This window comes from Cricetulus griseus, chromosome 6 (genome assembly GCF_003668045.3).
Source record: "Cricetulus griseus strain 17A/GY chromosome 6, alternate assembly CriGri-PICRH-1.0, whole genome shotgun sequence".
NCBI lineage: Eukaryota > Metazoa > Chordata > Mammalia > Rodentia > Cricetidae > Cricetulus > Cricetulus griseus.
In genome coordinates, this window is record NC_048599.1 from 26092345 (window position 1) to 26116424 (window position 24080).

Genomic DNA, 24080 nt, shown 5'->3' on the forward strand with positions numbered 1-24080 from the left:
AACTCTCTATCCCTACCACTGCACTCCACCACACACACAGACGCCAGATGGTTCAGTCTCCTGAGCCCACAAAACACCCACCGTCCCTCTGCCAGACTGAGGACTTGGGAAGGTAAAGGACAGCAAATGGAAGGACACTGCTATGGGAAGACACAAGAAGTTCTTTACGTGGTTAAGGGATTTGAAGCCCCATCCCAGCCACTGTCCTCCCAAGTCGTGTTGCCCTGGCAGCTCTCTCTATCCCTGTAAGCTACAATTTCCTCCAATCCAAGGGCAAAATTTATGATTCAGGTAGTGATAAGCAACTATCTCTTGATCAGCTCAGCTGGGCCAAAGTCAAAACTACCCAGTGAGGTAAGCACTTTGACAATACCCTCCTTTATCATATAGAGAAACTGGGGCTCAGACAGGACAAGCCATTTGCCTAAAATCACACAGCAAGTAGGTATCCTGGCTTGGAGTTGCCTCTGTGTCCAAGAGTTCCAGAACCCAGCCAAAACCAACCAACGCACACCCAGAGGGCTCCTGCCCGCCTTTCTGACATCCCTTCACTGTGTCCTCTGCCAGGACCCTTACAACTTGTCCCATCACTGCTCCAAGTCCAGCCACCTTTCTCAGACAGCAGACTTCCTTCTCCAGAGAGCTTCCTGTGTCTTTCCCCTCCCTCCTCTCAGACTCTACATCCTCTTTTCTTCCCCTCAGGCCCTCAAGGACGCAGCAAGGGCGATTCAAGCCCAGCAGCCCCGTCCAACCCAGATGACTCCCGCACCTGGCTCCAGCACATACATGTATAAGCAATTCACCCCTTGCAATATTATTATGCACCTGCTGTATGCTGAACTCTGGGAAGGTTCAGAGCAGAGAATCAAGTGTGAAAGAAGCCCCTGCTATCTAGCTCATCTACTCCAGTAACCACAGACTGCTGCTGAAGGGCATCAGAGTGACCTGGAAAGAGGCTTGAGGACAAAGGACAATGCACTGCAGGACCTAGCCTCTGTGACTAGGCGAGGCCACGTAAGAACTGGTGCCCAGAAGATACCAGGCTCTGGCAAGCATAGCCACAGAGAGCAGAGTGTCATCAAAGGCCTCAGAGGACATGTGTGGGCTCCAGGTTGAAAGTTAAAAGGGGACAATGCAGGGGGACAATGGCATGCTTGTCAAGGAGCCAGACCTAAGCTGCCCTCTGCTCCATGGTATCATGCAGCAATTTGCCACCGCTCTGCTCTGAGGCACCCATCTGTGCTGAGTGTGGAGCTCCTCAGTCTCCACAAAGTGGTGAGGCTTCCTTCTGGGGGTGCCTACTCATGTGTTCTGTGGTTCTCTCTTCCACTAGCCCCACCCTGTGGCACTCACCACACCTTTCATCACCCAGTGCCCAGAAGGCACCTGACTGAATACTTGCTTGCTGGCATTTAGGGATCAGGCCAGCTCCTTTTGGGGAGGCCATGAGCATCTTTCTGGATAAGAGAATTTGATTCCCTCTCAAGGAACATATTATAGAACTAGGTGTGCCATGAATACAAAGCCTGGTGGGAAGAAAGGAATAATGGAATAAGCAGATAGATAAATTGATAAGAAGGAAGATGGTAGATGAGGAAGGGAGGAAGGTAAGAAGTATTTAGGTGGATGGATAGATGGATGCATGGATAGATGGATGGATGGATGGATGGATGCATGCATGGATGCATGGATGCATGGATGGATGCATGGATAGATAGATGCATGGATGCACAAATGAATATAAGGGTATACGAACTGATAAGTGGATGGATGAACAAATGAATGGAAGTGTATATGAGCTAATGGGTGGAAAGATGGGTGGATAGTTGTGTTAGTAGGTGAATTGGGCTGGGCAAGGTGGCACGTACCTGTAATGCCAGCACTTGGGAAGGCAAGGCAAGAGGAAGCTCATCAAGTCAGTGCCAATCTGGACTAAATATTATAGTAAGATCCTGTCTTTAAAACAACAAAAATATCATAATTGTGCATGACTTTATTTATGAGCTAAATAAATGAATGGAAAAGAAAAAAGAATATAAAAAAATTAAAAAATAAAACAACAAAAAACACAGGTGAATGGACAGATGAAAGGACAGACAAATGAAAGGAAGAGAAGAGAATGATGGGCATGTTGGATCCTGTATACTAAGCTCATGCTCTCTCTCTGTCATTAACTTCCTTATGGGCTTGGGTTATGTAGTGGCTTAATTGTGAACTTTCTTAATGTTCCCCACTCTCAACAGGAGCTGATCTTGCCATCATGCTTTCCCTGCCATGATGGGCAAAGTCTCCTGAAACATGAAGCAGAATCAAACTTTCTTCCTGTAAGTTGCTTTTCTCACTTCTTCCCTCGAAGTGAGGAGAAAAGCCACCAACACAGTTTTTATCTTGGAGTTGTGTCTCTCCAAACCCCAACCACCTAGCTTATAGTGGAGCCTGCACAGTAAATGTATAATCGCTAAATTAATTAACTAAGCAACCCCCCAGAATAAAAGTCATGCTGTCCTGGGTTGAATCACAAAGAAGGATTTTGTAGCCTGCCCTTTTTTACCCTATCATCCTGATTTCCTCTCATCACAAGGGTGGAGCTGAGTCTGCTCCCTCCCTGCTACTCTTGAGTCCACAGATGACCTTGGGGTAAGTAGGTGGGTGGAGTAGCACCACACGAGCCACCAAGGCTTTGCTGGCTGATGTTGAAAATCCAGGCACCTTCTACTTCCCCTGAGGAAACACACAGAACATGAGCCCTGTGCTCAGCCAGGAAGGAATCCGTGGCTTAGAGATTAGTCTATCAGGGAGAAAGATCACAAGGTTTAGCTTGCAGGTACTGAGCCCCTTGCTCTGCCCAGCCCATGTTGTAGTGTGTCACCACTGGGTCTCAGAAACTCTCCAGCAAACAAGAGTTAGACACGTGCCTGAGAGCAGAACCCAGAAGCAAGTCTCACTTCCTTGAATAAAAAGCTTGCTTGTGATGAGAAAGCCAAAGATGGGAAGGGTGCCTAAAAAGATTGTGAACTTGTCACCTGAAATTTTGGAAACAGGGACAAAATGGGCATAGGGGATGCTGATAAATGGAGGGGGCACTGGGCATACACTTCAGATCCTGGGAAGATCACAGTCCTAGATCTGTCCAGCTCTGGGACTCTGGGTATGTTCCCCCCTCCTCACTAGACATTAGTATCTTCATCCATCAGAAGGAACTCAGAGCCTGCCTGCCACAAAGGGGTCATTTGACCTTCTAATAAGGCAGGGAATGCCAGCAGGCAGAGGGCATAGTGCCTGAACATGTACTACTCATAACCTTCAGCTCATCCTTGTCACTCTCCAGTGTCCCCTTTCAGAATAGGATCTTTCTGGGCAAGGAGGGACAGTTGACTGGCATGGTCAGCAGAGATAGTTTGGGAGGCTCCGGAGACAACCAGGACCCGGGGACTGCACACAGGTACACAGCATCAATCGAGAGTCTCAGCTCAAGAGAAGACATTTAATGCTGTAGTGAGCAGGTCTGCACAGCCTGCAGCCAGTAGCCTCCTCCTCCCCAGCAGGGGCACAAGAAGGAAGGAGGGAGCAAGAGAGAGACCTGGGTGTCCAGCGAAGATTAAGCAGCCTAGAAGGCAGTCTGGCTTGCTGATGTTGACTCCACATGGCTCTGCCTCAATGTCCCCAGGCTTGGGGGGAAGAAGGCTCTTGAACAACTGGCCCTCTTCATAATCCTGGCTCAGCGCTGGTAGGCAAGTTCACTGGATATTACAACATAGCCCTGGAAGACCAAGAAAAGCATAGGCTAACTCAGAGGCCTATAGGGGACCCCTGGCTGCCCCTTCAATCTGTTTCTGGGTAGTGTTCTCATCAGGGGAGACCATCACCTCACTGGCCCTCAGTCCCCTACCCTGTCACTTAAATAGCAGCACTTGCCAGGCAGTGGTGGTATATACCTTTAATCCCAGCATTTGGGAGGCAGAGGCATGGATTTCTGAGAGTTCAAGGCCAGCCTGGATAACAGAGAAAGTTCCAAGACAGCCAGGGCTGTCACTCAGAGAAACCCTGTCTCAAAAAAACAAAACAGCAACAACAAAAAAAGGTAGCAGCACTCACCTCACAAGGCTATGGAGGGAGAGCTCTCAAGAGGTGGGTCAGCATGAGACTGACATACGCCATTGCTGTTTCCTGACCAGGAGTGCAGAACCAAGGGGTTCCTACTCCAAGTCCCAACTTTCCTAGCAGAGCCAGGCATTCCCTGTACCTCGCATGCCCTCCACACTGCACCACTGAAATAAACACTCCTGAGGGCTGCTCAGCATTCATTCATCATTCATCTAGCCGTCCTACCATTTGTTCATTCAATTATCAAGCCTCCACTGAGCCTCTGCCACACACCAAACCCTATGGAAGATGCTGAGGATTCAACAGAGAACAAATGAGGCCCAGTCGCTGTCCAAAGGTAGTTCAGAGTCAAGGGTTAGTGGTCTAGTCTAGCAACCATTAGCCTCATGTGGCTAACACAGTTTGTTTTTTGTTTGTTTGTTTGTTTGTTTGTTTGTTTTTGGTTTTGAGCCTAGCCTTTAACAGCTGAGCTATCCCTCCAGCCCCACAAATAATTTTTTAATTAGGAGAGAGAAGAAGAGGCTTCAGACTAGCTTCAAACTGTCTATATAGCTAAGGATGACCTTCTTATCCTCTTGCCTCCATCTCCCAAGTTCTAGAACTGCAGGCATGTACCACTACAGCCTGCTAAGTTTTTCAAAAATTAAAATTCAGGTCTTCACTTGGAGAGTCCCATTTCAACAGTCCCGTGTGCCAAGTGACAGCTTTGGGCAATGCTGATTCAAGTCACTTCAGAGAATTCCATCATGTAATGGAGTGTGTCTTGAGGCAATTCCCACTAACACCCTGGCTCCTCTGAGTTTTGACTGTCCCTTTTCATCCTTTTGTTTTTGCATGTCTGTGTGTGTGTGTGTGTGGTGTGCATACATTGCATATATTCACATTCACATGTGTGGAGGCTGGAGGAAGACATCTTATGTCTTCCTCAGTTGCTCTCTGCTTTATTTACTGAGGTGGGCTTCTTGCTGAACCTGGAGCTCACATCTGACTAGTCCTTGCTAGCCAGCTCACCCTAGACATGCCCTGTCTCTACCTCCTGGGTGCTAGGATTACAGTTGGGCCACCACACCTGACCAATGTGAATACTGGGACTCTAAACCAGAGTCTTCACACTTGCACAGCAAGTACTTATCTACTGAGTCATCTCCTCAGCCCCTAGACCATCCATCTTCATGAGAGTGGATCATCATGAGGCCGCCATTCTTAAAGAACCAGGGTGAGCATCCTCCCTGGACAGTAGCAGGCCCCATTTTGGACCCTTGTCCTATTTCCTGCCCTTTTGCTCAGGCCATTGAGAGAATTTGCTCAGAGTTCCTGGGTAAGACAGGAAGAGATCACAGGGGATCATCCTGGCTGTATTGGGATGAATTTCATCCTGGATCTACGATTCCAGACCCAGGGACAATAATCACAGAAGGTTCAGGAAATTGCCAACCAGCTGCAGAGTTGCCTGCCTGGCTGCAAGGAACCTCTCTACCATTCACCATAGACACAAGGGGCTGAGCCCATCTCAGGACACAGGATCATGAAATAGTTGAAGATCTGAAGCCTCTGGTATGAGGTGCGATGAGAAAGGGAAAGCCCCTCCCACCATGGTCTCCCGGGTCCTGATTCCTCCATCCCATTACAGTTAAGGTTTGTTGTGTGGCCTTGGAAGACGCAGGGTGAACTCCCCGGAGGGGTGATACTTCCTCCCTCATGAAGAGGTTCCCTGGCCACTCAATGGCTCTCACCTCACAGACGGAGACCTTGGAGTGGACATAGTGGAGATTGAGCACGCTAGGAAGGGCAATGCCCATGCCCAGGAGAGCTGCAGTGAGACAGAAGTATCCAAATTAGTCAGGAGGAAGAGCCCCGCCTGCAGCCAGCCCTGTGCTGGCAGCTTGTGAACACTGTGAGATCTAAAGCGGGAGGTGGGATCCCCCTCATAGTACAGAAGGGAAACTGAGACGAGACCAGGAGACCATATATTGGCTACACCAATATGTGAAGAGGCAAAAGCAGCTGGCCTCCCAAAGCCACCCCCTTACTCTTCGAGCCTGAGAGGGCTTGGGGACTTGGACAGACACTGAAGGTGTGGATTCAAGAGGCCACCAGAGAGGCCACAGGAGTGGGAGCAGGACTCACCATTGAAGTGATCCAACAGGGGCTTCTGGAATACAGTGCTTATGAGTGTGTGCACTTGAGCCATCTGCAGCCACAGCCAAAAAACGACAAAGAGAATGCAGTTAAACACACAGATGGGAATTTTTTTAATTAAACACACACACACACACACACACACACACACACACACACACAGAGAGAGAGAGAGATGGACTGGCATCAGAGGCACAGGAAGAGTGGGGAGAGTAGATCTCCCTCATCAGCTGGACCTTAATCAAATTCCCAATTGGTTCAGCCTTGGAGGTCAGGCAGCCCATTGACAGCTCTAGTCCTCACCTCAGAGTTACCTCAGGAACGCTGACCAACCGACTGCTGGATGATAGATGGAAGTTAGGCTGGCAGACTGGCAGCTGGGTAGAGAGCTTAGGTCTACTAACTCATAACCCATGGATGTATGGGGATAAAGGAACGTATGCATGGGGTCAAGAGCCTGGTCATGTGACATGATGAAGGACTAGCCAGTGCCAACTGTTCTACTGACCAATGAGCTCTGGCTGAGGGCTGAGCTGATGAATCAATCATTTGCTCACAGGCAGAGAGACAGGCTAGGAAGTGGGGGCAAATGGAGAACAGGTAGGTCCCTGTCCTCAGGCACCCCAGGGAAGCTATGGTGGCACTGAGGTATGTGCCATTCTCACACTTCCACATCCCTTCCCAAGGCTTAAGGCAGCCCAGTGCCCCACTCACATCGATGGAGCCCACGTTGGAGGTGGCCACAGAAAGCTGGACCCCCCTGAAAGAAAAGGAGGGGATGGACTCAGCATGGGCCAGTTTCCCCTGAAGTTCTCATCACTAGGTCTAAGGCTGCTGGGTCAGAAGGCCCACTTACCCCAGCATAGATGTGGTCCCCCGAAGCTTTGCCCTGGACACGGAGAGCTGAAGGTTCAGGTTCACCATCTGGGCATGTAAAGAGAGCAAGTCATGCAGTGCATTGTGGAGCCTTCTGCCCCTCCCTGACCAGGGCACACCACACATATTTATGGGGCTGGCTAAGTGTCAGATTGTGAGCTACCCTTTACAAGCAACAATGGCATAAATAGGACAGATGGAGTCCCTTCCCTTCTCTGAGGAGACCCTCCAGAAGCAACCAGACAGGAGCTTCCAGAAAGGAAACCGTCACTAAGGCAAAGAGTGATAGGGATCTTCTTACACAGGGTGGCCCAAGAAGGCTGCTCTGAGCAAGGCTTCAACTCTTAAGGTAAGAACTGAAAATGAAGAAAAAGTAGTCATGCCAAAAGCAAAGGAAAGGGGCTCTAGGCAGAGGGTTTCACATGTGCCAAGGTCCTGAGACAGAATGTCCTGGCACGTTCAAGAGATAGATATGAATGAAACAAAGCAAATAAGGAGAGCACCAGAGCAGGTAAGGTCTTGAGGAGCATCACCCCAACCCTACCGGTCCCACCTGGCCTGTCACTCACCACATCCAGGGAGAAGAGGAGCTGCAAGGCTGAGTTGGGGGATGCAGTGAGAACCTCTATAAAGGGCCGCAGCTGCAAAGTGGAGTTGTTGGTGTGGAGTGTGGCCACAGGTGTGGCACTCAGCTGCACCTTGAGTACCACAGGCATGGGCTCTGGAAACTGATGGGCCACCTGGGACATCAGAGAGGGAGAGAGAGAGGGTTGTACAGGCTCCTGATTGTTAATCTTCCGTATTGGATGATGATAAGCCATCACCCTTTCTCCATGCATGACTGAGATCAGAGGTGGGTCCAACCCAGGCCTCTGGACCAGACTTGGGCTTCCTCAGGTGGGATTCTTCAGCTGCTGTTTTGCTTTGATGTTAAGCAAGATTTTGCTATACACCCTGGCTGGCTTTGAGCTGGTGATCTTTCCTGCCTCCCAAGTGCTGGGGTTACAGATGTGTGCCACTGACTCTCAGGAGATCTTACAGGCAAGCAGGGACAAGGAAAGGGAGTGAAATGACCAAGCAGACTCACTGCAGGCAGAGGCAGAGAGAAGAGACTCAAGCTGCCTGGGATGCACAATCCTTAAAGCCCAGAGAGAGGGTTAAAGGGCAGGTGCTGACCACCCCGCCCCTGCTTGAGGTAGATAGAGCTCATAAAGACCCCACCCAATCCCTGAGCCTCTGGCCTACAATGAGAAGAAATGTCACCTACCTCAGGGATGAGCTGGCCCAGCGTGGAGGTGTTCAGAGGGTTGTTCTTCGAATTCTGAAATCAGTCCCCATCATGACAGGGTTTAAGGAAGTTTCACAGCTAAGGCCATCACTTGGCCTCATGGGTAGAGTTCTTTACCCATGGGTTCCTTCCAAGGGCCATCATGTAGCCCCAACTCTAGATGCCCACTACCCATGATTCCATATTTTTGGATGTCCCCAGAATAGGCCATGAAGCACCCTGCCACAGGACCCAGATGACATACCCAGCCCTCACCAGTTGCCCTGTGATTTCCAGGTTGAGGGAACCAGCCTTTTGCAGCATCAGAAGGGCACAGTCAAACAGGTTCTGGGAGAGCCCCACGGTTATCATGGCACCTTCATCACCCAAAGTCCATGGCAATACAAAGGGGTGAGAACCATGCAGAGGCAGGAGGATGGGCTTGCCAAGCAGGAAGAGAATAGCCTGGAAAAGGCAGGGGCACACATACAGGGTATCGGGAATGGCAGGCTTTTAACAGACCCAAGGTTCCCAGGGACTAGCCGAGCAGTGAAGACTTGGGCCACACTCCCACCTAGAGTACCAGCCACCTTCTTCCTTTCACCCTCTACCCTCTTAGGGCCCTTCCAGGACATCAAGGGTGCCAGCACCAAACTGACCAGGAGGTACTTACTCTGACATCCATAGACATATAGTCATTGGTGATAGTGGGTGTGCTGATCACAGAGTAGCGAATCTGGGACTCGGGGCCCACGGGACTGAGCCCTTCATGAAAACAGAAAAACATTGAGCACTAGGCCCTCATTGACCAGCAAACAGTTACCAATGACCTTTCTCAGCCACAACCAGGCCACAAAGTCATAAGCCCAGCTAGGCCTCCCTTAAAGACACGAAACCAAATCTGCTATACGCACCCAGCCTATCAATTGGTTGAGACACAATTCCAACCGGTTTGTTTGCTAACGTTCCCAATAATTGGAGGACTATTAAGCCCAAATTATAGGAGAAGGCTCAATGTAGGTACAAGTACCATGTGATGGAGGCAAGAAGGGTGCTCAGAAAAGAAATGAGTTCCCACTGGTCAGCCAGGCTCTTTTCTCATCACGACAGAGTTCGCTAAGTTATTTCACTACACACACAGTGTGGTCAGTTCATTCTTGCCCGAGACTGCATACACAAGTCAGTCTTCTCCCAAAACTTTGGCCTCTCTGCCTGATCACATATCTCCTTCAGGAACTCAAACACCAGCACAAGGACACACAGATCTCACTTCATACAAAGCCTCAGGACAGCTCTCAGGGATGCACAGCCAAGAGGCCTGGGATGTGAGCTACTAACAGGTCAGAACGCTATACCCATAAAGACTGCAGAGGTGGCCAGCACATTCCCAGAGATGACTGCAGGCATGGCAGGTCAGAGTTGGAAGTTAGGAGAGTCTAACCCAGCCACAGTTCTACCCTCACAGCCCTGGATGGCTGACAGTTTCTTAATTTTTTTATATGTTGGGTGTTTTGCCTGCTTGTATGTCAGTGTGGGGACCGTGAAGAATACTGGCATGTGACCCCATGACAGTTGAGGCTTGTGAGTGAGCATTTAGCTCTTTGCCCACCAAGATATTTCCACCCAGTCTCAAAAGGCACCCCAGTGAGAGACTGGGCCCCAGCTGTTCACACAGTTCAGCTCAATAACAACAGCAGCAACAGCAGCAGCAACTTCTTCTTCTTCTTCTTCTTCTTCTCCTCCTCCTTCTCCTCCTCCTCCTCCTCCTCCTCCTCCTTCTCCTCCTCCTCCTCTTCCTTCTCTTTCATTCTTTTTCTCCTTCTCTTTCTCCCCCTCCTCCTCCTCCTCTTTCTCCTTCTCTTACTCCTCCCCTGCTCCTTCTTCCTTTGTTATCATTAAGACTCAGAAACCTGAACTAATGATCACGCAGTCCCCAGGGGATGGGATGGACACATATGTGTCCTTTTTGAGAGGCCTGCAGACCAGCATCTAAGTACCCAGGTAAAAGTCATACGTCTTCATCATACCCACAGCCACTCATGATAGTCAAGGCAAGCCTTAGCCCCAGCACCTCCAGTGATATACACACCCCTCACCACAGCAGCCTCCCTGTAGGGGTGCAGGAAGGTTCCCCCACTCTGAGGATCTGTCTCCTAAAATGCTGAGGCTCTAACAGTGAGAATGGCTCTAGATCCTGAAAGCCAATGGGGCTTAGCTTCTCCAACAATAACACTCACTGTTTAAACAATTGGTTTTACTTTGATTTTTGGCAATTTGATCTAAAATTGGTAGATTCTAGGATCAATGGCTTAGTTCTGAAACCTGAAGGTTGCTATCTATGGATAGCCATGTGCTTTGGGGACTCTTAGGTCAGTGGCCTTCCCAGGGGACTTCCTTTTTCTCAAATTAATTGAAAGGAGAACACTATTTAGGATCAGAAGCCAGCAATGACAACCACACCTCAGGGTCCAAGGCGGGCATCTATGAAGGTTCTTAAGGCCCACAGGCTCAGCCCTCCCATCCCCTGGGCTCCAGGTCTTACCGATTAAAGTGCCCAAATGGACATTGAGGTCCTGAACCAGGCCAGAGAGTTGTAAACACAGCTGTGGCAAGAGAAAGGAAGCTGTTGTGAGGGCTGTTAGGAGCTGTGGGTGAGGAACAGCCAGGCTGATATAGATATCACCATCATATACATAGACAAATGATACACACAACACACATGTACAGTACACCTATATGCATTGAAGCCCATGCCCACACGTGCACACAAATGCACCTCAAGATACAATGCCCCCTCCTCCAGGGCTTGCAGCCCCACTGCTTATGCCTCAGGCCTTCTAAGCTAAGTCATCTGACAGAAGCCCCTTACCTTGTTGCTCAAGTCAACTTTGATGTGCTCCTGCACCAGGTCCAGCAGCTCCTGGGAGGTACTGGGGAGTGACACAGAAAGTGTTCCTGAGTGCCCTGGGCATGGCTCTTGGCAGAGTCACACAGACAGCTGGGACAGAACTCTGCCCTCAGTCAGCAGCCCCGAGATCCCATCTGAGACCTTGTCATGCCCCAGACCATGTTAGAACAGTGGTCCCCACTCCCACAGAGAAGGAACTTGAGTCTCAGAACAAGGATCCTTCCTCTCAAGGTTTGGAAGTAGCCAAGATGGTGGTAGCAGGGCACAGACAGGCCCAGGAGAGACAGAAGACAGACACTGGACCTTGCAAAAGCCCCACATGACCATGTTCTTGACCAGCTGACTCCAGGGCTACTACAGTGAGTAGGAGTGGGGAGTGGAGGTAGGGTCCCAGGTCCATTTGTCACTTTGGCTCCAGTGCCCTGAGATGCTTTGCAGACCCTCTACCTAGCTCTGGACTTCAGTTTCCCTCTGAACTAAGGTGTACACAGGTGTTTCTCAACATTGGCCCAGAGGACCTCGTGGCTCTTCGGTTTGATCTCAACCACAGCCCACTTCACGCCCAGAGAAAAAGCTGTGCCTGTGTGTTTATAGCACAGCCTTAAACACACAGGTACATGTGTGTTTCCTTCTGCAGCCGAGGGGCCCAGCATGGCTGAATTTCTGTGCATTCATTACTCTCTGGGGAAAAGGTCAAGCTTTGTGGGACCAGTGCTTTCCAGTGCTCAGCCACTTCATGATAAACCAGGGCTTTCCAGTGCTCAGCCACCTCATGATAAACAAAGCTAAGAAAAGAGCAGGCATAGTGAAGGGGCTTGCAAGTAATAGGATGGCAAGGCCTACCTTGAATTACCTGTACTCTGGGCCTCCATTTGCTTCCTGTGGCATGGGGACCCTTACACACCCCTGACCAGACACTGTGACAAGCCAAGGGTGGCATCCACAGAGCAGTTGGAAGTGGCAGCTGCTGTTAGCCTCACGTGCTGACTTGAACAGCCACCTGCCTCAAAGATTGGCTGGTCCCACCCCACCTCCCATCCCTGGACTGTCCACCTCTGCAGGGAGGGGTGGCCTGTAAGGGAACCAGCAGCCAGCCTGATTGGCCTCATTGTTCAGAAAAATACTAGTTACTGGCTAGTGTGTCCTGGTAGCTGATAGAGGGAAGTGGCCAAGACACAGACTGTGTGGCAGCAGGCAAGTCCCTGGTCCTCTCTGAGCCCCACTGTGCTAAGTCATAGAACAGGTGTGATGATGGCGTCTCCTTGGTCTTTTGTGGCCATTGGATGAAGATTTGAATGAGAAACTCAAATAATGGTCCTGCAGCCTTAGTGTCAGGAACCCCTGAGACCCAGTGCTCCCAGGAACCCACCTGTTACTGCCGTCCGGCATGCCAGCTGGGCTGAAGAGCGAAGAGCAGGTGGAGATGCTGAGCACAAGGGTTCCAATGGAATCCCGGGCCACATGCACATCAGCCAGCAAGGCCACAGGAAGTACCAGCTCCATGGGCTCCGGAACTCTGCAGGAAGTCAGACCTTAGCCCACCCTGGTGTATGAAGACTGCGTAGATCCCTGGGCCTGGGCCATCCCTCTAGAGCCCCCAAACTCCACAGTACAGCATGACGATGACTCAGGCTTTCTGTGGCTCCCATGACAGGGCTCTGAGCCATGCATTGGCTAGAGTGAGCCTCAGCTTTCCCTCCTGTGAAATGGACATGAAACTGGTGGTTCCTGCTTCTTAGCACAGTGCTGAGCTCTCCAATACCTCACCCTGTGAGAACACCAGCTCTATCCTCAGCCACAGAAGGCACCATAAAACAACACCTCAGCACTGAGGGGGGAGGGGTACCTATGACAGTACCACAGGGTGCTAATACCATCATAACACAGAAGCACTCATATCATCATAGAGCCAAAAAGCACTCACACCATCACAGAGCCATGGAGCACTCACCATCACAGAACTAAGGAGTACTTGCCATCACAACACTAAGGAGCACTCACCATCACAACACTAAGGAACACTCACCATCACAGCACTAAGGAGCACTCACCCTCACAACACTAAGGAGTACTCATCAATACAGCACTAAAGAGTACTCACTGTCACACACTAAGGAGCACTCATCATCACAGCACAAATGAGCACTCATCATCACAGCACTAAGGAGCAACCTAACATCACATTAAGGAGCACTCACCATCACAGCACTAAGGAACGCTCACCATCACAGTATCAAGGAGCACTTACCATTAAAACACTAATGAGCACTCATTATCACAGCACTAAGGAGCACTCACCATCACAGCACTAAGGAACTTTCACCATCACAGTACTAAGGAGCACTCACCATTGCAGCACTAAGGAGCACCCATAATATCACAGTACTAGGGCAAAGCAGTAAAGATAAAAGATTCCTTGAAATGTCAATGTACAACTTGAGCATTAAAAGCAATTACACAGAAGGTGCCTGGCACAGATAAATAATGCTGATAAGGCAATCTATTAAGCACCTACTCTGTGCTTTGGATTGTGGGAGAGGCCAGACACTGTAATTAAAGCACCAAATCCATTCAAACAACACTCACAGATGCCTGCAAGGTTCATCTCACTTCAGATAAAGAAACTGAGAGTTGGAGAAGTCAAGCAACTCCACCAGCTGCACAGTTATTGGGGCGAGACTAAGGTCTCCAAGTTCTCTCCTGTCTCACTCCCACAGAGGGTAGGAAGGGGCATGGGAGATGTTCTTTGCCCCCTCACCTCACTCTTCCCTGGGAGAGACTCTGAAACTCCTGCCCTCCAACAAGGAGACTCACTCACCGAAAGACTTTGACCGTGAAATTGACTGCCACTGTTAAGTGCACCCCCAAACCAGCAATGAATTTCAAGTGGAGGCGAGGCAAGTGGACACCCAGAATCTGGACCCTGTAGGGTTGGAATCCAAGGGACAAGGATCAACTTGTTAAACATAGACTCAACTCCAGGGAGGCTTCCCTGAGCCAACCCCACATGTAGTCATTTATAACATTTATAACAGAAGGGCTCTCTGTCGAGTGGACCATGGGTGGGTGAGACAGGTGGTAAGTGCCCCAGCCCAAGAGGCATACAAGACCCCCAGCTAGTACAAAGGCAAGCAGAGGGGCCTGGCCTCAGCCAGGACTTGGCAAGAGGATCATGTGGGTTTCAAACAGCTTCTGACTACATCCCAGGAAATATTAAACTGGGGGAAGAGATACTGAAATCCCCCAGAGTATTCTAGCATCACCTTTGGCCCCCAGCAACAGGAAACACCCAGTGAGCAACTCTGTGACTTCCTTTTTGCCTAAGTGGAAAGTCACTTTCTCCCTGCCCAGTAGTTGGCAAGGGTAGGGTTGGGATGATTCAGACATCAGAAAACGGCCCCACTTTCAACTGCATTTTAGCCCAGTGTTATGTGGACTCATGACTGTTCCCACTGCATGAGCCAACCTTAAGCCTACTGCATTCAGCCACTGCCATCTGGATATGCTCTGCTCCTGAAAGCAAGGGTCCTCTGGTCCAGGTGGTTTGGTACCTATCCAGTGCATTGCTAAGGTCATGGCCATTAACATATAAACAGCACTCCAGCCCTACCTAGGGAGTCCCAAGCTGCCTGTGCACTGTGTTTGTTGACCTGTGCACTGCTCTGGTGTCTTTAAGTTTTTATATTAGTTTCCATCATTCACGATTATAGATAAGTTAGGCCCAGGATTTCAAGCCCATGATCACCATGTTTTGGGAGTAAGGAAGATTGCAAGTTTAAGGCTACCCTTGGCTACATATCAAGGCCCTGTCTCAAGCAAAACAGGAACAAAAAAGAAAATTATAGCTGATAGACAGGTAAGTAGGTAATATGTAACTAGGTAGATAGGTAGATGATGGGGGAAATACTTCTGTGTATGTTTATCTTATTGATTGTTAAATAAAATACTGTTTGGCCAATGAGACAGCAAGTAGATGGGACTAGGAGTCAAAGAGGGTTCTGGGAAATGTAGTAGAGAAGTGTGATCCAGGCAGGAAGTGACATAGCAAGGAGACTCATATTTAAGTGAAGGAGAAACAGGAAGCGCCCCTTTTTTTCCCCTCCTGCTCCAGCGGCAAGATGTGATCCCAGCAAGGAGGGACGCCAATAAGGCATCCGATAAGTCTTATAAAATATATAGATTTATGATACTTAAGACTGAGCTAACAGATAAGAAGTCCTAGTCATTGACCAAGCAGCTTTGAACCTAATATAAGACTCTGTATATTTATTTGTGCCTAACTCGGGCAGGCGGCTGGCATAAAGCACACAGGTGGCGGTGGGGCTCAGGCAGCTTTTGGCAGAAATATTTATCGTAACAGGTAGATTACTTAAATACCCGAAACTCTGGCAGTTTAGTTGGTATCCCCATAGGGACAGATACAATGGCTACAGTGTTTGAGTTGGGGATGCCTCTATCCCTTTGGGTCTTTATGCATTAACAGGATAAGTATATAGTTAGGTTTGTCCTTGTGTCTAAATTTGGTGTCTAGCATTTGGAGGAAGAGGCTGATAGTCTTACCAGATCTGTGGACCCTAGGGCCTCAGTCTGAGCCCCTGACAACAGGCTTACCAAGTGACCCCATCTGCCAAGACTTCTTATAACCTCACCTGCTGGTGGGAGCCTCTAACCTGGGGAAGCTTACTCACCTGTGGATCCATGCATTCATCTGAAAGTTCAGATCACTATGTCCAGTAGATGGGAGTACTTCATTAGGCAGAGTATATATCTCTGGCAGCTGGAGCCCCCTTGAAAAGCTAATTCAGGATCCCCCTCCTGATGAGCCAAAGCACTCACTCCCTTGGCCAGCAGAACATTCCAGCTAGCAGCAGGAGGACTTGAGCACTCTCTCTCTCTCTCTCTCTCTCTCTCTCTCTCTCTCTCTCTCTGTCTCTGTCTCTCTCTGTCTCTGTCTCTCTCTCTCTGTCTCTCTCTCTCTCTCTCTCTCTCTCTCTCTCTCTCTCTCTCTCTCTCTCTCTCTCTCTCTGTCTCTCTCTCTCTCTGGAGGATGGGAGCACTCACCTGGTAGACTGAAGCACTTCACCACTCCGATCCAGGAAATCAGAGACTGTGACCTGCAGGGCCCGCTGGAGAGGGGCTTTCCCGATGTCGGACACTGTGGGTCCAGGGCAGGATGAGGTCAAGCATGGAGAACACATCACTTATTCCCTGCCCTGCCCTTCAGGCAGCACTCTGATGCCAGATGGGACAACTTGCAGAAGCACATGGAGAGAATGACGGCTCCATGCTAGTCCATGGAGTGTGCCCTATTCAACACGCCCTCCATTCCTGCCCCTTCTCCATCCATTCCTCCAAAAGGGTAAAATCCTTAGCCCTCTCAAAGACTCTATCTGAGCCCCAATTGTCCCCAGAGCTTTCCCAAAAAGCTGAAGGGGGGCCCCTGGGAGGAGAGAAGAGGTGCGGCTTCATCAGGATTCCAGGTTCTGGACATAAATCCTAGCTCTGCTGTTCGCTGCCTGCATGGCTGCTCTGCTGTTCGCTGCCTGCATGGCTGCTCTGCTGTTCGCTGCCTGCATGGCTGCTCTGCTGTTCGCTGCCTGCATGGCTGCTCTGCTGTTCGCTGCCTGCATGGCTGCTCTGCTGTTCGCTGCCTGCATGGCTGCTCTGCGCCATGCTTTCTCCATCCCTCCATGTGCACTGATGACAATGCTCATCTCTCAGGACCATTGTCAACAGTCAGTGCACAGGCATGCGCCTCATGCTGGTGCAGTCCCCACAGAGCGCTCCAGGTATGCCCGGTGCTGTTTAGAGCACTTTCTTCTAATCATATGTCTAGTTTACAGGGAGGTGAGTATACCTGGCTGAGAAAAGGCAGACCTGGATGAAGGAGCCTGACTTCAAACATGCTCACTTCCCTTCACCTGTGCTAGCTGGCCCCAGCTAAGTAGACAGTGGAATAAAAAAAAAAAAAAAAAAAGACAGATGATGGTTCTAAAAGGAATCATGAACTAAAGCCAAGAGGCTAGCACTCCGCTTATACTCACTAGCACAGTGAAGTCTTTGATCCTCTCTGAGCCTCAGTTTCCCCAAGCAAGGAACGAAATGTCATGTTCTGCATGCTCCTGATGCCCACCCAAGTCTGGCCACCTGTGGCTGAGCAGACTCCATCCACAATGCTCCCTGACAATGCTCCCTGACAGTCCTCCCTGACTGTGCTCCCTGGCACAGGGCCTGCACTCTGAGAGCTGCAGGGGAAGATGAGAAGACTCTAGAAGAAGCCACTCATCCAGGCCTAGAAGCACTGTGGGCAGTATAGGCCTCCTGCCAGATTTCCAACCACAGAGAACAAACACAGGCAGATGAGCCACAAAGCAGCCCTGCACAGAACAAGCAGAGGGCAGGGCACATACCCCAGGAAGCTATCCTCATTTTCCTGTCCCAAGCATCCATTCCTGCTGTGTGTAGATCATACTCCTGCATGAATCACTGACCACTTTCCTTGTCTGTCCATCTGCCCAGATGCAAGGTCCTAGAGAGTTGTGTGTACCCCAGGAGACGCCACTGACTGGCAGCTCTGTGTTCTGGCCATTAAAGTCCCTTCTCTTGTCTGGATGGAGTCCCTCACACTCTAATCGAGTTGGATTTGACCTTTGGGGAAGCACCCCAGACCCCATTTTGGTGGAACCCCAAAAGTTTCCTGGGAGTCAGCTGAGGGAATATAAAGATTTATGTTCTGGGATCTTGGACCTTTGTGACTTTGTTCCTCCCTGTGGGCCTCAGTTTCCTCATTGTGCCTTTCCCACAGGAAAGGGCAGGACTTGAAAGCACCTAGCCATAAAGCCACAAGGGAGAGACCTGTGCTCCCTCCCCCAGCTCCCACCCCCCCAAAACTCACCACTACCTCCCAAGCAACACAGAGCGTCTTGCTCTCTGCAGCTGAGCCCATCAAAGTTACAATTTCAGGATGCTCCTTGCCTTGATGCACTTGACACCCCTCTCCTGGGTCCATATGTGAGCACAGACACCACACATGTACTTGGTGTGCACAGCACATCTGTGCACACACATTTAGACACATACCATAGGCACATACCCTTCGCACTGATCAAATCACATCTCCCTGACACGACAAACTCACAAGAACTCACAGTTATAACTTGCCATTCAAATTAGCTAGCCTAGGTTCAGAGGTAGCACATGACTGCAATCCCAGCAATTAAAGAGGCTGGGGCAGGAGGACTGGGAGTTTGAGGATATCCTGGGCTACCTAAGGAGACTCTGCCTCACCAAAAAAAAAGTTTAATTTTTAAAAATAAGTCTTGTTTTGTTCTGGGGTGGTTTTGTTGCTTTTGTTGGTGTGGTGGTTTTGTTTTTAGACATATGCCTACACAAGGCACAAGGGCACAGCTTTGTGTGTGCACAATCATGCTACTAGTTCACTACAGACTCCCTAATTAGCTACTGAGCAGTGGAACACAGTGACACACACAAACCCAGGCCTTCTGCTGGTAATTCTAGTATCACAAGTTCTAGGCCACCTGGGATGTAGTTCTAGTTTGGGTTGCAGCTCAGTGGTGGAGTCCTTGACCAGCATGCACCAGGCTCTGGGTCTCATCCCAAGCAACACAAAAACAAGAGATATACAGGTCCTCTGAGATGCTTGTGCTCTTTCAGACATGATTCTCACCTACACACTGGGTGGAAGTTGGCAAGTCTCTTACCATAGTTCAGTGCTGCCTTGTTGAGTCGGATCACAGTGACAGGCAAGGAGGCACTGACCACGGCTAGCAGCATCACCAGCAGCGGGCTCAGACTGCATGCCCCAGCCATGGCTGTCCCAGCCACTACACCAGGATCTGCAGACCAGGGTAGGAGCAAGCATCAGGGAGCTTGAGCAGCTATTCATCCCACCCTTGGGCACTCATGTCCTTTCCATCCCGTACCCATGCTGAGTGGTGGTCAGAGCCCTGCTCTAAACCTCAACACTCCCATTTTTGCATTTCTGTGTTGAGAACTACCTGCTCTGTAAGACCTCCCTTTGTGAGATATTTTCTGAAGCAACACAGCAGACAGGGGCTGCGGGTGTGGTGCAGAGGAGAAAGACACAAGCAGTGTCAGAAGAGAATGAGGATATGGAAAGCAGTCGCCTGTCCTGCGAAAAGGAGTTGGCCCTAGTTACCCTACAGTCCAGTCACTTGAAGCCAGATATCCAGCCCATTGTGCCAAAATAGCCAGGTGTTCAGCTGTCTAGATCTTACCAGGGATGACCCAGAGCTGCTCCCATCTCCATGTCATCCTAGCCAAGTGAGGAATGTCCTAAGAGTGGCCTGGGTCCCCTGAGACCAGACCAGCCTACTGGTCAGTTGTGAACCCAGCTCTGAGAAGGGGTCTCACCCCAGCTGCAGGAATGAGAAGCCAGTGCTCCAATGGGCTAGCTGAAACATCGCTAGATGGCACTTGTCAATATTCCCTGCAAGGCTGGGTGGTGCCTGTTGCAGGGGGTGGCTGGAGGTGGCATCCCCATGAACCAGAGGGAGAAGGAGCCATGCAGCTCATTCCTACCTCAAAGGTTCTGAAGGCAGGTGGACCCTCGGTCTTGAGACGCTTTGCCTGGAGAGCAGGTGCACGGCTGCTTTTTGAGGCTTCCCTCACTGCAGCCTGCAGACCATGAGGCAGGAGCCAGGGAGTGGTCAGTTTGCTTGTGGTTGCAAGTGTTTTCCCTACAAACATGGCCTTGCCAAGTGACTCTACTCCCGTGTGATGGGTCTGCCACGTAACCAAACATGGCTGCCAACTGTTGAGGATCTGTTGGCATTTTGGCTCAAGAATTTGTAGCTATCTGGAAGGATGACTCTTCCCAAAAATGTTCCCTCACCATGCTAGTCAGGCCAGGTCAAGGTCCAGGAGCAAGGGTACCTGAGGGCAGGGGGATAGCTTTGTGTCTCCAAGCTCTTCCAGAAATATGACTCTTGGAGGAAAGGCAGAAGGCTCTCTGATCCCCCAATCCCCAGCAACGAGCCCTGATCTTGGTCACACATTGAGCCTTCACACAAAAGGGAACAGAAAAGAGTGTGGCTGACCCAAATGCAACCTCTGTCACATACACGGCCATCGTGTATGGGAGAAAAGGTGGCATGTATGTGAGCATGAGGTTGCATTGCATCATTACATGAACACACACGTGAGGTCACAGGAACTGGTATCAGAGGGAAATGGCTGTATAAGGATGGATAGATGGCATGGTGATATCTTGCTTAATGATGTCACTTCATGGCCACAGGTGTGAAGAGTTCTGTGTATAGATATGTTGGGCTGTTGAGTGAAGGGACTGTGGGCCTAGAATAGTGATTTGAGGTGCCTGTGTGTTCTGAATGCAGTGGACTGCTTCCTGGGGGAAGGGTATCACGCACGTGTACTCACCTGTGTATACGCATAAGCAATGGCCTGGCTCCAGGAACTCCCTTCCATTCTTCTGAGTGATTCAGCTGGGCCACAGACACAAGTGACGTGGGAGACATTCTCCTGTTCTAGAGGCCCATGTGGCTCCTACAGCCCAAATACCAGGCTTGGACCCAGAGCCACCTGGAGCTGGATCCTCAGCGGCACCTACGGAACTAACTGCAGACACCATCAAGTGCTCCTGGAATAGCCCTGCCTCCCAGTCAGCGCTCCTGGCCCACTTCTCAGAGGCAGAAAGAATGAGATGTCAGAGGTGGGTGGTATCCCACTCCCAGCAGCAGGTTGCCAACCGTTGCCCAAGAACAGGTCCTTTTGCTCACTCATCAGACAGTGAAGAGACATACAAATATTGACCAATGTCACTCTCTGTGTTTGCTTTTGACATGAATACTTCCTCTTCTTCAGTTTTCCCAGCACAAGGGACACTTGGGTAACACCCAGGTGACACAAAGGGAGAGTCTTCACCAGCACCTTCTCCAGAACCTGCAGCCTCCACGCAGCAATGCAAGCCCTGTTTGCCAAGCACCTTCTACATGCGAGGTACTCTGCCTACAGGTCTTCTGCCCAACACTGTGCCCAGTACTGGAACATACTGAGTGCTAAATTACATCGAGGAAATGAACGGTTGAAAGGCCTTGTGAGAATTAGTATCAGGATTTCAGTTTCCCCTTCACTGGACATTCTCCAGGGGCTGCTAAGACAAATCGCCACACATTTAGAAACTCAAAGATTTGTCATCTTTTTTCTTTTTTTAATGTAGAGTCTCATTATAGTCCAGGCTATACTCCAATTTGCTATATAGTCAAGGATGACCTTGAACTTCTGATCATCCTGCCTCCACACCGCCCAAGTGCCGGGATTACAGGCACACATCCCATTTTGTTGGGCACTGAGGATAGAGGCCAGGGGCTTCATGCATGCCAAGCAAGCAGTCTATTAGCTGAGCTGCATTCCCTACACCCAAATATATAGTTTTGGAGGTCAGAAGTTCAAGCAAGTCTCACTAGGAGAAATCACTGGCAGAGCTGTTGTCCTATGCTAAGACTTCTTTTTAAAAAAAAAAAATAAATTTTTATTTAAATTTAAAACAATCTTAGTTTGCATGCCAATCCCAGTTCCCTCTCCCTCCCATCCTCCCATGCCCCCCACTAATCCCCATCTCACCCCCATCCAATCCCCAGGGAGAGTGAGGCCTCCCATGAGGGATCATCAAAGTCTGACACATTTGGGGCAGGACCTATGCCCTCCCCTGTATATCTGGGCTCAGAGAGTATCCCTCCATGGGGAATGGGTTCCCAAAGTCCATTCATGCACTAGGGATAAATACTGGTTCCACTGCCAGAGGCCCCATTGACTGCCCAGGCCTCCTAACTGACACCCACGTTCAGAGGGAATGGTTCGGTCTTATTCTGGTTTCCCAGCTGTCAGACTCGGGTTTGTGGACTTCCACTTGCTCAGGTCAGCTGTTTCTTGGGTCTCTCCAGCATGGTCTTGACCCCTTTGCTCATCACTCCTTCCTCTCCACAACTGGATTCCAGGAGATCGGCTCAGTGCTCGGCTGTGAATCTCTGCTCCTGCTTCCATCAGCTCCTGGGTGAAGGCTCTATGATGGCATGCCGGGCCTTCTCCTGCCCACCTTCCCCTGCTGAAGGCCCCTGACCTGAGGCCCCTAAACCCATCCTGCCACTGAATAACCTAGAGAAACCTGGAGGCAGACCCAACCATCCAACATGTGCTGTCATTGGAGTCTTGGACCTGTACCCACTGAGAGGTGAGTGCCAGGCCTTCTCCAGCTCACCTTTCCCCATTGGAGTTTCCTATGCTAAGATTTCTGGAGAGGCCTGTTCTTGTCCCAGGCACTGAGAAGGAAACACAGCCCTACCCCAATGCCATGCCCAGGACCTACACGCATGCCTGGAGCAGTCCACCCAGGGTGCTAAGGAGAAAACAGAGACCCACCTGGCTCCTTCCGGCACCCGGCAGTCAGGCACCATTGTGGTGAGCAAACATATGGTGTGCTATGGAGACAGACAGAATGGTTCATGTCCTATGGAAAGAAGCACATATGAAAAGGTGAATGCAGTGAGGAGTGGGCTGAAGTGGGTAGCTTAATTGCTACCCAGGGCCACGGTGATGTCTGGGCCTGGAATGCTACCGGTGCCCATGTCTAAGTTTATGGCCCTATTGCAGCTGCAGTCTGTGTTGATACCCATGACTCCTAATACCACCGACAAAGGACAAGGGGATAGGGCTGTACAGAGCTGGCTCTGCCCCTCACTGGCTGCCACACTAGAGAGAACTGGTCCTGCCCCTCACCAGCTGCAGCAATCAGGAGAGTGGGTCCCACACCTCCCCTGGGCAGCACAGTAGACCTGTCCTTGTAGACAGGGGCATGGGTGAGCAGGCCCTGGGGGTATGAGAGTGAAACAGCTGCTACTGCCCCCCTCATCTGCAGTGTGGTAAGGGTGAGGAAAACGTGCACTGCCCTTTGCCCCTGCCACCTATGGCAGGAGGTGAAGCTGGTCCTCCCCTTTAGCAGCTGGAGCACTTGGGAAAGCAGGTCCTGCACCTTATCTGGGCAGCACAGTAGATCTGACCCCGCTGATGGGGGTACAGGTGAGCTGGTCCCAAGAACATGAGGGGTGGGAAATCTATCCCTACCCTTCTTCTGCCATGAGGTGGTCTTCCCCTCACCACCTGTGGCAGGTGGGAGAGCTGGCCCTGAGGTCATAAGAGTAGGAGGGCTGTCCCTGCCCCTCTCCAGCTGCAGCACTTGGGGGAGTGGCCCCTGCTGGGTAACACAGTAGAGCTGGCCCTGGTTGTATGGGTGTTGGTGAGCTGGCCCTGAGGGCATGGAAGCAGGAGAACTGGCCCCACCCCTTATTCATTGCTGCAGAGGATGAACTAGCCAGGGCAATGCTGGAGAGCTCACCCTGGTGGTGGGGACGGCAGACAGCTGGCAGGCTGACCAACCCTGCAGCTGCCCAGGCCCAGAACCAGGTTTATGAGTTGGCCCACCCCAACATATCCACCGTATCTATGACCTGCTGGAGCCCATGAAGGGGCATGTCCTGTAGACCCAAAGCTGCAGGATCTCCATGACATGGGACATCAGAATATCCAAGAGGAGCCCCAGTGAGGGCTCAGCATTGGTGGTGTAGCAGAAACCAGAGACCTCAAACCAGACCAATGACTCTGCAATGAACACTGTAAACAAAGACACATGGACTAAAGGGTTTACTGTACTGTGTGAGTGGCTGAGCCACACTAAAGCTTCCACAACAAGATTTTTCTTTTTTTTTTTTCCTCTTAAAGTGTATTTTATTT

General features: G+C 50.4%; 1 protein-coding gene across 1 annotated transcript; it reads right to left on the reverse strand.

Moving 5' to 3' along the window:
* Window positions 1–3718: 3718 nt before the first annotated feature.
* Window positions 3719–19124, reverse strand: Bpifb2 (BPI fold containing family B member 2). The gene is made up of 15 exons (XM_027420956.1): window positions 19016–19124; window positions 16356–16449; window positions 14113–14217; window positions 12664–12810; window positions 11256–11316; window positions 10929–10989; window positions 9060–9151; window positions 8663–8851; window positions 8387–8440; window positions 7689–7859; window positions 7100–7167; window positions 6958–7003; window positions 6232–6295; window positions 5838–5914; window positions 3719–3760 (listed from the first exon to the last, which is right to left on the reverse strand). The coding sequence occupies exons 1-15, from the start codon at window positions 19122–19124 to the stop codon at window positions 3719–3721; spliced, it is 1380 nt and encodes a 459-aa protein (XP_027276757.1).
* Between the last annotated feature and the right edge of the window lie 4956 nt (window positions 19125–24080).

What these genes read in the sequence shown, in the direction of transcription:
- Bpifb2 (XM_027420956.1), bottom strand. Translation starts at nt 19,124, where the DNA reads ATGGCTGGGGCATGCAGTCTGAGCCCGCTGCTGGTGATGCTGCTAGCC. An exon ending in CAAGGCAGCACTGAACTATG is followed by an intron (nt 16,450 to 19,015) that starts GTAAGAGACTTG and finishes CTGGACCCACAG; the next exon opens with TGTCCGACATCGGGAAAGCC. An exon ending in TCCTCTTCTCCCTGGATGTG is followed by an intron (nt 7,168 to 7,688) that starts GTGAGTGACAGG and finishes TTACATGCCCAG; the next exon opens with ATGGTGAACCTGAACCTTCA.